Source organism: Leptidea sinapis, chromosome 23 (genome assembly GCF_905404315.1).
Source record: "Leptidea sinapis chromosome 23, ilLepSina1.1, whole genome shotgun sequence".
Taxonomy (NCBI): Eukaryota; Metazoa; Arthropoda; class Insecta; order Lepidoptera; family Pieridae; genus Leptidea; species Leptidea sinapis.
Genome location: NC_066287.1, coordinates 8628685 through 8641928, shown reverse-complemented (window position 1 = coordinate 8641928; position 13244 = coordinate 8628685). Strand labels below are relative to the sequence as shown.

The 13244-nt window shown below is 35.1% G+C and overlaps 1 protein-coding gene across 11 annotated transcripts in view; it reads left to right on the top strand.

The window, feature by feature from the left end:
* The first annotated feature begins 52 nt into the window (after nt 1-52).
* LOC126971268 (NAD(P) transhydrogenase, mitochondrial-like) overlaps nt 53-13244 on the top strand; it is an 80927-nt gene continuing 67735 nt past the window's right edge. For 8 of the 11 annotated variants that reach the window (XM_050817465.1, XM_050817466.1, XM_050817470.1 and 5 more), the window contains exons 1-7: nt 56-224; nt 724-901; nt 1113-1267; nt 1737-1877; nt 1955-2077; nt 5355-5542; nt 11857-12012. In XM_050817465.1, coding sequence (XP_050673422.1) covers nt 747-901; nt 1113-1267; nt 1737-1877; nt 1955-2077; nt 5355-5542; nt 11857-12012 — 918 coding nt within the window. In that variant the 5' untranslated portion in view covers nt 56-224; nt 724-746. Of the gene's footprint in view, nt 312-723; nt 902-1112; nt 1268-1736; nt 1878-1954; nt 2078-5354; nt 5543-11856; nt 12013-13244 lie in introns of all 11 variants that reach the window. The other 3 variants (XM_050817464.1, XM_050817474.1, XM_050817467.1) reach the window with 2 other exon arrangements.

Here is a 13244-nt window from a genome sequence, read left to right as displayed (position 1 = left end):
ATGAGAAGCCGCGGACCGCGGTGGCCTACGAGGATCAACGCCCCGCGCGTGGCCCACGCGCATTAAGAGAGGCGCGCCGTGCGGGGTGCCTGAGCGCCACGTTCGAATCTAGATTCTAGAGTAGGGTAATTATAAAATTATTTTATTTGTGCAGAGTGCCGGATAAGGTGCTGTCAGAACTCAGAAGTATTGCTTCGCAACGCTGGATGTGGATAGTGGTTCTGGTTGGTAATTTATGTGATGAATTAAAATAGTAATGTTGAGTTCAAACGTTTTATTTAAACATAAATACCTAGTCTCGCAATAAATAGGTACGTACGAACATACTCAAGAACTTTTTATTTATTGTTATAATTTTTTAGCTTCAGAATTCAGATACTGTGTGTAACTGTCACAGCACATTGTTGTTTGTATTCATATTTCATGTACTGATTTTTTTTTCAATTTATTTCTTTATTATTGTTGATGAATTGATCATGGCATTACGTATTATTTAATTAAAATTTAACGCTTGATGCTAATAATGAGTTATGTACGGAATGTTTTCACTTAAATTACTTTACAATAAGGTGTTATCTGTAAGTGTAATAAATAATGTGACCTCTATTAATAAGTATTACAAATAATAAAACATTATTGCAAATAATAAAAAGAAAAGTTAGTAAGTACCTATTATTAAAATATTTTGATTTGAAAAAAAAAAAAATCTTTGGCACTGCACAGTATGCGCATTGCTTGACTGAATCATGGGCTACACAAGAATTACTCGCGCTGGAGAACCATTAAAGAGAATATGGCAAAGAAGACAATTTTCTTCATCATCTCAGCCACCAGTCCAAGGAGTACCATATACTAAGCTAAGTCTTGGTGTACCAAAAGAGATTTGGGATACAGAAAGAAGGTAAGTAACATTCTATAAAAAATAACTTTTGTTATAATTTGTAAGTATCTAAGTATCACTAGGGTAAATTTCTCAACTCATAAGTACATTCTTCAGCTAGAAATATAAAATTTAGTTTCTTTATTGCAGGCACACTGATTATGGGTCCGAAGTTTGTTTTAAATCTAGCCTGTGACACTGATATTTACAAATATTTTTTGTTTTTTTCTAGGGTGGCAATAGTACCGGCTGTGGTAAATAAATTAGTTAAAAAAGGTTTTACTGTTAACATTGAGGAAAATGCTGGAGTATTGGCTAATTTTCCAAATAAAACATTTGAAGAAGCTGGAGCTCAAATCACAAATTTAAAACAGACATATGAATCAAGTGAGTATTTTCTGATGGTTATAATGTAATAATTACCACATGAGACCGGATATATGTTTCACTCCACTCCTGTGCACCAAATGCCAGATTGCTGGATTAGTGATATCCTGGCTGTTGAAATGCAGCACCTTCCTATGGCATTTTGCTTTTCATCTTGATATTCAATTATTTCTTCAGAAATCTGGGATTTTTTGTTTGATAAATGAAGCCTGTATGGTTAACTTCTTAAATGTAGTGCTTCGCCCCTGCCATGGTGCTGAATGGCTTTTTTCACTCACATTAACCCTTAATACATCCTTAATCATTAAGAAATGGAATCCTGCTAAACTTTTTCGGCACTCCTATCTACATTCTAACAAATTTTTTCTCCAAACAAATAAAAATCTGAAAGCTTTTAATTATGTTAATGCTGCCTCATATATCTAAACAGTTTCTTGACTTGTTGATAATATGTAAATTTTGTTTTCAGATATTGTTCTCAAAGTACGACCCCTAAGTCATGGAGAGGTACCTCATGTCAGAGAGGAGGGTACTCTCATATCTTTCTTATATCCTGCTCAAAATCAAGAGTTATTGCAGAAGCTGGCACAGAAAAGGGTTAATGCTTTTGGTATGCTTCATGTAAATATTTTTATCAGCATTTTAACTTATGATTGTTTTCTAAATTGAATTATTGTTTGATTTCAGCCATGGATTGTATTCCCCGCATAAGCAGGGCTCAAGTGTTTGATGCATTGAGCTCAATGGCAAATGTTGCTGGATACCGAGCAGTTATAGAAGCTGCTGCACACTTCCCAAGATTTTTCTCAGGTATCATTTATTTGTCTGAATAAAATTTTTTTAAAGGATTACAGCACATGATAAAAAAAAAACAAATGGTTCATAAGACAGTTTTTGTTATGTATTCTGGATTAGGATTTGCCCATACTGTCCCTGTTAAAGAAACACTGTATAATGCATGAATCTGTTAATGAAATCTGAGTTAGTTGAGACAAGTATACAAGAACCTTTTGCTGGGCTATATTCACCATTGTTATTTGTGTGTTGACAAGGCCTTCTGCGGATATTCATAAACTGAGGGCAAAATATAGATGCACACTTGAAGGCCTTAATGCATGAGATTTTATTTATAAGGGCTTTACTCACAGTTCGTCGCAGATAGTACCGACTAGCTTCAGACCATTGGGAGGTCTCTTTCTCTATGTGTTGGATCATAAAGATTGTCAAATTTTTATGTATAATTTAGTTATTTGATTTCTATCATTGAGTTCAATGTACTAACACATATTATGGATAACATATTATCGAAAAAATAACACAGCTCACAGTATACATTCTCAAAGTGATAATGTATGTGTTTGTAACATAAACAATTTTTTGTTCATGATTCTGTATGGGTAATTGAGGTCAATGAATTGGATGTGAGTAGTGTCAAGGTCACAATGTCTGTCGTATAAATCACTGATAATGTTTTTATAATATAAGCAGCTATAACTATTTTGATATATACTAATTGATTTGTCTGCCCAACTTATTTTTTTAGGGTTTATAGTGAAATGAAAAAGTGACCGTTACATTATATGTATATACTAGCTGCCCAGACAGACGTTGTTCTGTAGATAATAATAATAAAAAAATACTATTTTATAGGAATTTGCCAATAATATTTCAAAACATCAAGAATTATTTCGTAAAAAATGCTCCCTGTTGTTAAAATGAAATTGTTTCACAGCAGAACTGTCAAACCGTGCGTCACTGACTTCTCTCATAGAAAATATGTCCATACAAAAAAAAATATTTATGGGTCCCAAATCGAAATAAAAACTATCCTATCTCTCAAGTTGGACCAAACTGCACTCCATGAAATAATCCCCATTAAAATCCGTTCATTAGTTTAGGAGTCCATTGAGGACAAACATTGTGACACGAGATTTATATATATTAAGATATGTAATGTTTTATGAGCAATACTCTGTCTACCAGTATGTGAAACCATCGGATCTGTTAATGGTTATTAGTGACTAGTAAATCTGGAATATTTTGAGTAGTAGAGGTATTAGGCTACTGGCCCAAGCCAGGTAAATAAAGAAAAAATGTAAATTAGAATACCTCAATCACATAAAATATTTATATTCCCTCAACTCATATATTTTATAAGCTTTAAATATACTACAATATTAACTTATATTTTACAATACTAAATAAAGAAAATTTATTTTCTTTATTTATCCATATAAACAATTTCATTAACTTTATAGTTACTAATGTGTTCACATTTTACACAAAAAATACTTAGTTGTTATTAAAAATTTGTCAGCCACCCTCTTACTTAACCTCTCAGTAATAAGTAAATAATTTTTGTAAGGTGGACCTTTTCACGGAAAAGAGAGCGCCATAAGATTCCTTTTTAACCAACTTCAAAAAAGGAGGAGGTTCTCAATTTGAGTGTATTTTTTATGTTTGTTACCTAAGAACTTGTACCGATTTTGATGATCCTTTTTTTTATTTGAAAGCTGGTGCCTCCTGTGTGCTCCCATTTCATTTCGATTAAAAAAATAACATTAAGTGTAACTACATTATATATTGATTATTAAGTTGTAGAAGAATACGCAATCATTTGTTTAATTTTATGTGCATATTTAATTGTTTTGGAATAGTTTTTTTTTTGAAGTCGGTTGTTTTTTTTAAATATTTTTTACTGAAAGATTAACAATATTTTTGTTGAATCAGGCTATTTTGTTAATTAGGTTATTTATGGAAATCCATAATTATCCTTGGTTTTTATTGAGAATAAATTCCATGAGATATGGTCTCGTGCCAGAATTTGGCGAGTCAAACTCTCCTGAGGATGCGTCGTGTAGAGGCGAAACACGTGTCGAATTGATTAAAGACAAAACTTTGCGGAATTTACTCTCTATATAAATCACAAAATTTGGATAATCAACGATCTTGTATCTTTGAGTGTCAGAAAGGATATAAAATATGTAATAACTTATTTTTATGAAAATGTTACGAGATGCGCATGACGTGCAACTGATGGAAATTGATACGCCCTGCCCATTACAATGTAGTGCCGCTCAGGATTCTTGAAAAACCCAAAAATTCTGAGCGGCTCAATAATTGCGCTCGTCACCTGTGTTAAGTCTCATTCGTCCAGTAATTTCACTAGCTACGGCGCCCTTCAGACCGAAACACAGTAATGTTTACACATAACTGCTTCACGACAGAAATAGGCGCCGTTGTGGCACCCATAACTTGGCCGGCATCCTGTGCAAAGAAGACTCTAACTGGTCTGTGTATTTATCTACACCCATGCTTTAAATCCTCCATTAAAGATTCTGAAACAGTTAGCTTATAGCCAACATTAAAACACCCAATGTCGTAATAACCATTACATCATCCCAACGAGTGTTGTAATGTTGTACTAAATTTTATAACACAACTCCTTGGTTTTTTTCGATCCCTTCATGTGCAAAGAGTTTCAACAAACAGTCACATTCTTATTGCTCGATGCGTGGTATCTGTATGAATTTCAAAAAAAGAACATTGTCGTTTACGCGCGTTCCACACTACCAGAACGTGGCGTGCCGTAAAAAAAAGTAGGTTATTCGAAACCCCGCCATTTTTCTTGAAAAAATGAGCGATTCAAGTTTTGACAGCACACCGCCGGATATTTTAAACGCTGCAAAAGAACATAATATTCAAGTGAATTTTAATAATTGCACTATATAAAATGTAAATTACTACTAAAATAAATAATTCTTTCATTAATGCTTAGTTTATTTGTATATAATCAGTAATGGGATATTAGGTTACTACTAGGACTTGCTGTTTTAATGTTCAGAGTAAGCTAACTGTTTCAGAATCTTTTCGAGGATTCATATTCTGGGTGTAGATAAAGTCTTGTATACAATTCTTGATAATTAGGTATTAAAACACTCATGTGATACTATTATCAATAAACCCACATTCGTGTTTTAATACCCCTTATTACACAACAGTTGCATAAATAACTATAACCATTCTTGGCTCAATCAAACAACCAATTAGACTGATAAGTGATAGCTGTTACGGTAACTGTGATCAGGTCAAATGACGGCGGCTGGCAGGGTTCCCCCGTGCCGCGTGCTCGTGGTGGGAGGGGGGGTAGCCGGGTTGGCAGCGGCTGCGCAGGCGCGCTGCATGGGAGCAGCCGTGCGAGCCTTTGACACGAGGCCCGCCGTGCGCGAGCAGATCGAGAGTCTGGGCGCACAGTTCATTACAATGGACGTAAAGGTACGATATAATCACAATCTCTTTATTCATGTAGCTCAAGGAAATGACACTTATTATAGTATAATATAATATTGACACACTTTTACACTAATTATCTTGCCCCAAGTTAAGCATGTATAGCCTGTGTTATGGGTTGCAAGACAACGATATATTTAATACAATATACTTACTTTAACATAAAATTCATATAAACATACATAAATACATTTAAACATCCATGACTCGGAAACAAACATCCATATTCATCATATAAATGCTTGCACCTACCGGGATTCGACCTGGGACCTCTAGCTTAGTAGGTAGGCTCGATAACCACTCGGCTATACAGGTCGTCTTACTTATTACGCACGAACTAGTAAAAAAATAAGGACTCCGTGTCACCTTACATAACAGTGTAGCACCAAAACAAGCCGATTAACGTGTAAATACGTAACCCCACGCACACACTTACACTACTACAGGCGGATAGGCGGCCATTATGAGAATTGTCATGTCTGTGACAGATCAGTTTGCGTCTCAATAAAATATTTTAAAAATGACGTCGTGCGTTGTGAAAAAGTGTAAAAACGATACTTTATAAGTATTTGTGGCCATATATGATTATTTAAGGGAGAAAAAATTGTAAACTAGTATCCCCCGTAACCGCACCCACACTAGCATAACGGTGCTTCACTTGCTAATATCACGGCGCGGAGTCCTTTTTTTACTCGTCCGTGTTATTAAGATTAAGATTCATTTTCTTTTGGAACGAAGTTCCTTATAGGACGATGCGGAGGGGTACCCTAACCGGGAAAAACGTCCGGAACTTCTATTTAAGATAATGACTTCCACTTAATAGCAACATTACAAGGGATCCTGCCTAAAATCGACAACCGGTATCAGGCGTCACGCCAGCATTCGTCATAGGCAGGCCATTTGCCGCTCTTAATATACCAAATATCTTGGAGCCAAACGGTATAGTACCCATCGCGATGGCAAGTGTCCTGACGGAGTGACCCTAGTGCCTTAGGCAATGTGAAGGTCGCTGGTGTGGGACGCGACCTGCGTCGTCACTTCGGCTCCTTCTTATGTCCAAGCCACACCAGTTTGTACTGGGGCTGCTGCTTCGACTGCTGAAGACAGTAAACGTCGCAAATATATTGGTCTCAGTGAGTCTTACAATTCGTGCAGTTTGGGTAGAGACACTTGATCCGTGGGGCCCAGAGATGCGAAGAAAGCACAATGTAGTATCTACGCGCCTCGATAGGGCTGCCGAAAAACTGGCAGTTATTTCGGTCAACTGATCAGCCTAGCTATCTAGCTAGGTAGCTAGTAGTAATAGTTTAATTGTAATCATATTAAGAATGGTAAATATAATAATAAGCATTGTTTTACTAAAAAATTATTAACTGTGACTACATTGTAATAGTATGACATTGAATTGAGTTAATGAGAGATAATAGGTGAACGTCAAGGTATTAAATAAGAATACATATTTTATCTGTGACTTAAATTTATACAAAATACTCTCTATTAACCTTAATTTATACAAAGTAAGTTAATTAAAAAATAAATATTACGTATGTTGTCTTGGGTCAGGACGGACCATGGGTTATCAAAAATCCTGGTCAGAGCTTGACCTCTACGTATTATCTTAACAAATCTGAGAGCGTTATCAATTCTCCGCGTTCCTTTAAATTTGTGTCATTCTAATATGAGGAATTGGTTATAGACATGATGAGTTTAAATTTTTGAACTATTTGTCATCAAATTCAAATTTCGAATTGTTTAAGTCACACAATTGTTTGCAGCTTTATAAAGTATATTGTGTGTAAGTTTTATAAAACTCTCTCATTATAAATAATATTAAAAATATTGTATTATTTTCTTTAAATACATTTAATAAAGTTCATGTCACACTTAGATTTATGTACATACATAAATCTAAGAGTTACAGACAACTAAATATGTAATGTTAAAATCAAGCTTTCTGCATATATTTGTTTTATCATTACTAAATTATTTATTTTAACGTGAATAATTTATTTATCATTATTTTATTTATTTTGTTACGTTTCATTATTATTTTCACTCGTTGAATTTTGTCTCCTAGCGACTCACTTGGGCCCATTCCATATATGGCTCTGACAGCCCTCTTCTGCAGCACAAAGATGCAATATCTGCAGCATTACGTATAATTTCAGGCCATATTATGACGTGAAACTGTAACTAAAGTAAACGAGACGTGCGGTTCTCAACGGCTTTTTTGCACAGCGCGGCAAAATAAGATCTATACAAATGATTTGAGTTTTCTTTAGTGTTAATTCGACCACTATTTGTCTTTAAACAATTCGACACGTTCAGTCTCGTGCCAGATTTTGGCGAGACAACACGTCCTGAGGATGCCTCGTGTAGAGGCGAAACACGTGTCGAATTGTTTAAAGACAAATATTGGCGGAATTAACACTAAACAAAACTCAAATCATTTGTATAATTATGAATTTCCGCAAAGTAACGCCTACTTTAATAAATTTTCTAAAATAAGATCTATCCGACAACTTTTTTATTTCAGTTCCTCATTAAAGTTTATAATCTAATGTTTAAACCAGAAAGACTGTATCTCTGGCCCCCTCTTTATTTTACTTTATTCATAACAACAAAACCTGTTTGCGGTTTTACTGTTTTATATCTATGGTCATTAGATATTGGTAACTTAATACTAAATAGTAGTTGGTACCTGGTATTCAAATAACCTTGTTGTTTTATTAGTTTGATGCAACACATGTATCAGTTGGATCAATTTATTTTGCTCCGATATTTACCACGTTATATTTCTTCTCAAATAGTCCAATGTCATTTAATATTTTAGCTCGTGGAACATCTAAATGCAGCGAAAGCGGTAACGAAAGAAAAATAGGTTTGACCTTATCTTAGTTCATAGGTCCTCTTGGTCGTATCCATCATGACACACATATCTTTAGTCACTCAGAAAAAATATGGGAATTTGGCTCGAAGGTGTTGATTCTTCCCCCATACAGCCCCCACCTTGCACCTTCAGATTTCTACCTGTTTCGGTCTCTTAATAATTACTTAAGCCGTGTCAGTCACCAGTCAGTAAGAGAGACGACTGCCAAACGTACATAAAAACTCTTTTGTTCAGAACTCCAATAATTTCTAAAATTGTTGTTAAATGTAAATAAAATTTGAAAAAAAAGGGTTAATCTTCTGTTTCATATAAAATGCAAGGAAACTTTCTTCCCACCCTAATATGACTCAAATACCTACAGGGAACTATTACCTACCTATGCGCCTACAACTTTGTAAAATCAATAAGAAAGGACCTACTCTAGCGAGAGTTATAAGTAGATAAATAATTCAAAATAAACATTTTAATAGGTTACGTTAAAAAGATTTAGCTTAAAGTTCATGTGTAAGTAAAATTTTTAAATGAATTCAATATACGGTATTGTCTTTAAGCTCTCTTCAAACTGAGGCGAATAACGCGCGAGACGCGGGCGGAAGTCGCTCGCGCCGATTGTGCCAGCTAACTTGTATGGACGTGTTCAAATTGACGCGAGTAGTCGCTCAAGTTGAAGCGAAACAAGAGCGCGACGCCCGGCGGGATTGTTTAATCTCACAATGCATGATGTTTCTCTACTGAAGAACTAAAACAGACACGCGGGAAGTCGCGTCAGTTTGAGAGGCTAAGCGAGCGAGCGAATTTTTTTAAAACGCGTCACGCGTCCCGCGCGTTATTCGTCTCAGTTTGAACAGAGCTTTACTGCGTTAATATGATGCATGAAGTATATCTACTTAGTGTAAATACCTAGTTGTGTTTGTGTTGCACATCAAAGCATTTATCGCAATGTTAGTAATGAGTACAGCTATCACTGATATACAAGGCTGCACAGCTCATATCAATTCGTGACTTTTTGTTTATTGCCATTTCTTTTTTTTTGTTAAATACCGGCACTTCGTTGTTATCTTGACATCTTATCATTTATCTAACAATTTATTTTCCTGCTTATCTCTTTTGTTTATATGCAATGTTTGGCAATGGCTTTAAAATAAATATTAATTGCTTCAGTGAGTCAAAGTAATTAAAAAACTATAGAATTAAAGAGTAATTATGATGCAATTAATAAAAGATTAACAATTTAAAATTGTTGTCTAGTTTATTATTCAAACAAAAACAAATCTAATAGGTAACTATATTTACAATACTACTACTTAAAATTTACTTAACTTACTACATAAAATTAAAACTATTATTACGCGGAAGCGTGCCAAGTATACTGGCAGCATTTCCGCGTTGGATAGCAAGGTTGATTCGTTGAGCGAAATAGCTACCAGCGCTTGGATTCCCAGTAGCCTACTTGAGGCGCGAAGATAGTATTTTGAACATTATCCGCGGCTCTGGGCCCCACGGGCCAAGTGTCTTGACACCAAACGGCACAAAGATCTATGACTCACTGAGACCAATATATTTGCGTCCAGTCCAGTACCAACTGACGTCAAGTGGACATGAGAAAGAGCCAGAGTGTCGACGCAATTCGCGTCCCACACCAACGCCCTTCCCCGTGCTCAAACAACTAGGGTAATTCCATCAACATGCTTTTCATCGCAGCGGGTTATAAATACCATTTGGCTCTAATACAGCTGGTATATTAGGAGCGGCAAATGCGCTGCGGATGACTTCATTAATGCTGGCGTGACGACTGATACGGCCTGCCGGTTTTAGGCAGGATAACCCGTGATGCCCAAGAGCATCTACCTGAACGCCACATCTACTTTTATGTGGTTCCTTCAGTTTTATACCTAGCCGAATAAATAAATAAAATTGTTGTCTTAAATGTAATATTGAAATACTTACACCAAAATATTTGAGCTACATGAGCAAATCTATTATATTTGTGAATTTTATGTTAAATCCTAACATAATTAGTATAATAAATAAGTATCGATAACCAATACTATAAAACAGCAATGTTTACTGTTTTATCGATTACGTTGAAGCCCATCTCTTTGGAACATGAGCTAAATGTGGCTAAGTCCGATCTAGAAGATATTGGAAAGATCTAGCAGTTCAGAACAAATGTCCATTTTACATTTTTGGAATAAATAAAAGTGTCCCTAATTAAGACGAAAAAACATGTACATTTATCAATATAAATAAATAAATTATCAAATTATAATGCACAATAATTTGTTATAAAATAATATGCATTTTATCACTAAAATTATAATTTTGAAGTAAACTGTATAATAATAATATAATATTGACACACTTTTACACAAATTATCTTGCCCCAAATTAGGCATACAGCCTGTGTTATGGGTTGCAAGACAACGGTTTATTTAATATAATACATATAAACATCTATGACTCGGAAACAAACATCCATATTCATCATATAAATGCTTGCACCTACCGGGACTCGAACCCGGGACCTCTAGCTTAGTAGATAGGATCGCTAACCACTCGGCTATACAGCTATGTAAATATATGTGTATGGCTATACGTACTTAGGTAATCCATAACCTTAAATTTGGTACGTGCAAAAAAAACTAACTTGCGCGCTTTTTCTAGCTTAGCGAAACTCTAAGAAAAAAGAGATTGTATGAAACGAGCAGTCATTGATAGATTGACAGATGACGGCTATAATCTTATAAAAAACCACTACGTTTTAAGCAAAACTTAGCCGGATTATACTTCGTCCCCATAATATTGTAATAACTATATCAAACTTATGTCAAATCACTGCACGTTTCATACTAAACTATATTTCAATTTTTACTTAGGCAGTTCCGCCTTTTATTACCTACATTTCATATTTTACTTGTATCGCATATGTTGCTGTATGGTACCTGAATAATTGTAAAAATGTCAAGTTTTAGACTTTAGTACAGAAGATGGAGAATTGAAAGATTTAACCCCGCCAGGAATACTAAATGCAGCACAAATTGCAAACGAAAGTCTAAATACCTGCAAAATCTGGAGAAAAGTAATTAGCTGCTTACGATAGTTTGAAAATGTATGCAATACTTACATGTTTGTTTTTCCTCCCAAGTGTGTTGAAAAAGTGCGTATTTTCATACGCACGGTGACTGAATTCGTGAGCCACACTTACCCACTAGACACTCGGCTGATTTACGCCCTCGCTTACGGCTCTGGCAACAATCCACAGCCTCGTGTATAATGAGCAACTTAGCTCACTTGTATCATATTATACTATACTAACAACACTAGTAAACTGCCCTTGCTTCGCTTTTGTTATATATATGTTATATAAACTTATAATAGCATATTTATTTGGATATTTTATGTCGAACAGGAGGAGGGCGCTGGTGAAGGAGGTTACGCCAAGGAGATGAGTGAAGAGTTCCTGCGAGCTGAGCGGGCTCTTCTGGGCAAAGAGGCCCGGACTTCCGATGTCGTTATCACTACAGCCCTCATTCCTGGCAAACCAGCTCCACTGCTCATTTTAGAGGTATTTCTTACTTTAATCATGGACTAGTAAAAAAATAGCCCCACGCATACACTTACACTACTACAGGCCGATAGGCGGCCATTATGAGAATTGTCATCGTCTGTGACAAATCAGTTTGCGTCTCAATAAAATATTTTAAAAATGCCGTGGTGCGTTGTGAAATAGTGTAAAAACGATACTTTATAAGTATTTGTGGCCATATATGATTATTTAAGGGAGAAAAAATTGTGTAACTAGTATCCCTGTAACTGCACACACACTAGCATAACGGTGCTTCACTTGCAAACATGGCGAGGAGTCCTTTTGTTTTACTTGTCCGTGACTTTAATATAATAAATACTAAATATATGTACAGTTTGTTAGGAGGCGTTCTGTGAATCAGTAATGAAAGGATTGAAATAGAAATGTTCTTTGATTTATAGTCGTAACAGTATGTACGCATTTGTTTCAGGTATAAAAGTAAAACTTATTTCAATCTTTAGCACTGATAACTACCATTAAAATTAAAAAACAAATACTCTAAGCACCGAGGCCACCAAGGTCTACTTTAACATGACATTGGCTAACTTGTGGTATACTTCCACAGAAGGCACAGTAGGAAGAATAGAATAGAATCTTCTTTGTAAATGTACATTTAAATAAAATACTTTTTAAAGGATTAACTGTATATTTATATTAGGTTTTAGCGTAATAGTTACATTCAGTACCTCTGAAAACGTGCCCTGCATAGGTCGCCAAACGTGGGGTTGATAAAATAATTATAAAAATGTTACTTTATTTTACCAAATGTGTTAATGTCAAAATACAGTTACACTTAATTACACGCGTTTTAATCCTTAAAAAAGTATGTTATTTCAAATTCAAATATTTTACCTTAACGGAAAGATTTTTATACGCTTATTGTTTCTTATATTTATTATTTTATTTATAAAAAGAATATATATTACTATTATACGAAAGTCTCACTCCGCAAACTCAAATTAAGAAATAGGAACTCTTGCGTTCATACAATAAGGTGTAATTCAGATCGCACAGCGCTATTAACCTACATTTTTATTCACCCAGAAGTTGCCTCTATTTCTATCGCGTGACTCGTACCTCTTCTGTCGACATTAGGGTTGACTTAAAACTGTACCTACCTAGTATAAGGTGCTGGCAAACATGCTGAGCTAGGACCATTTTTGTAACGTATAGTAAAAATGTTTCAGTTTTGTTTTGTTTGTCTCTTTCAT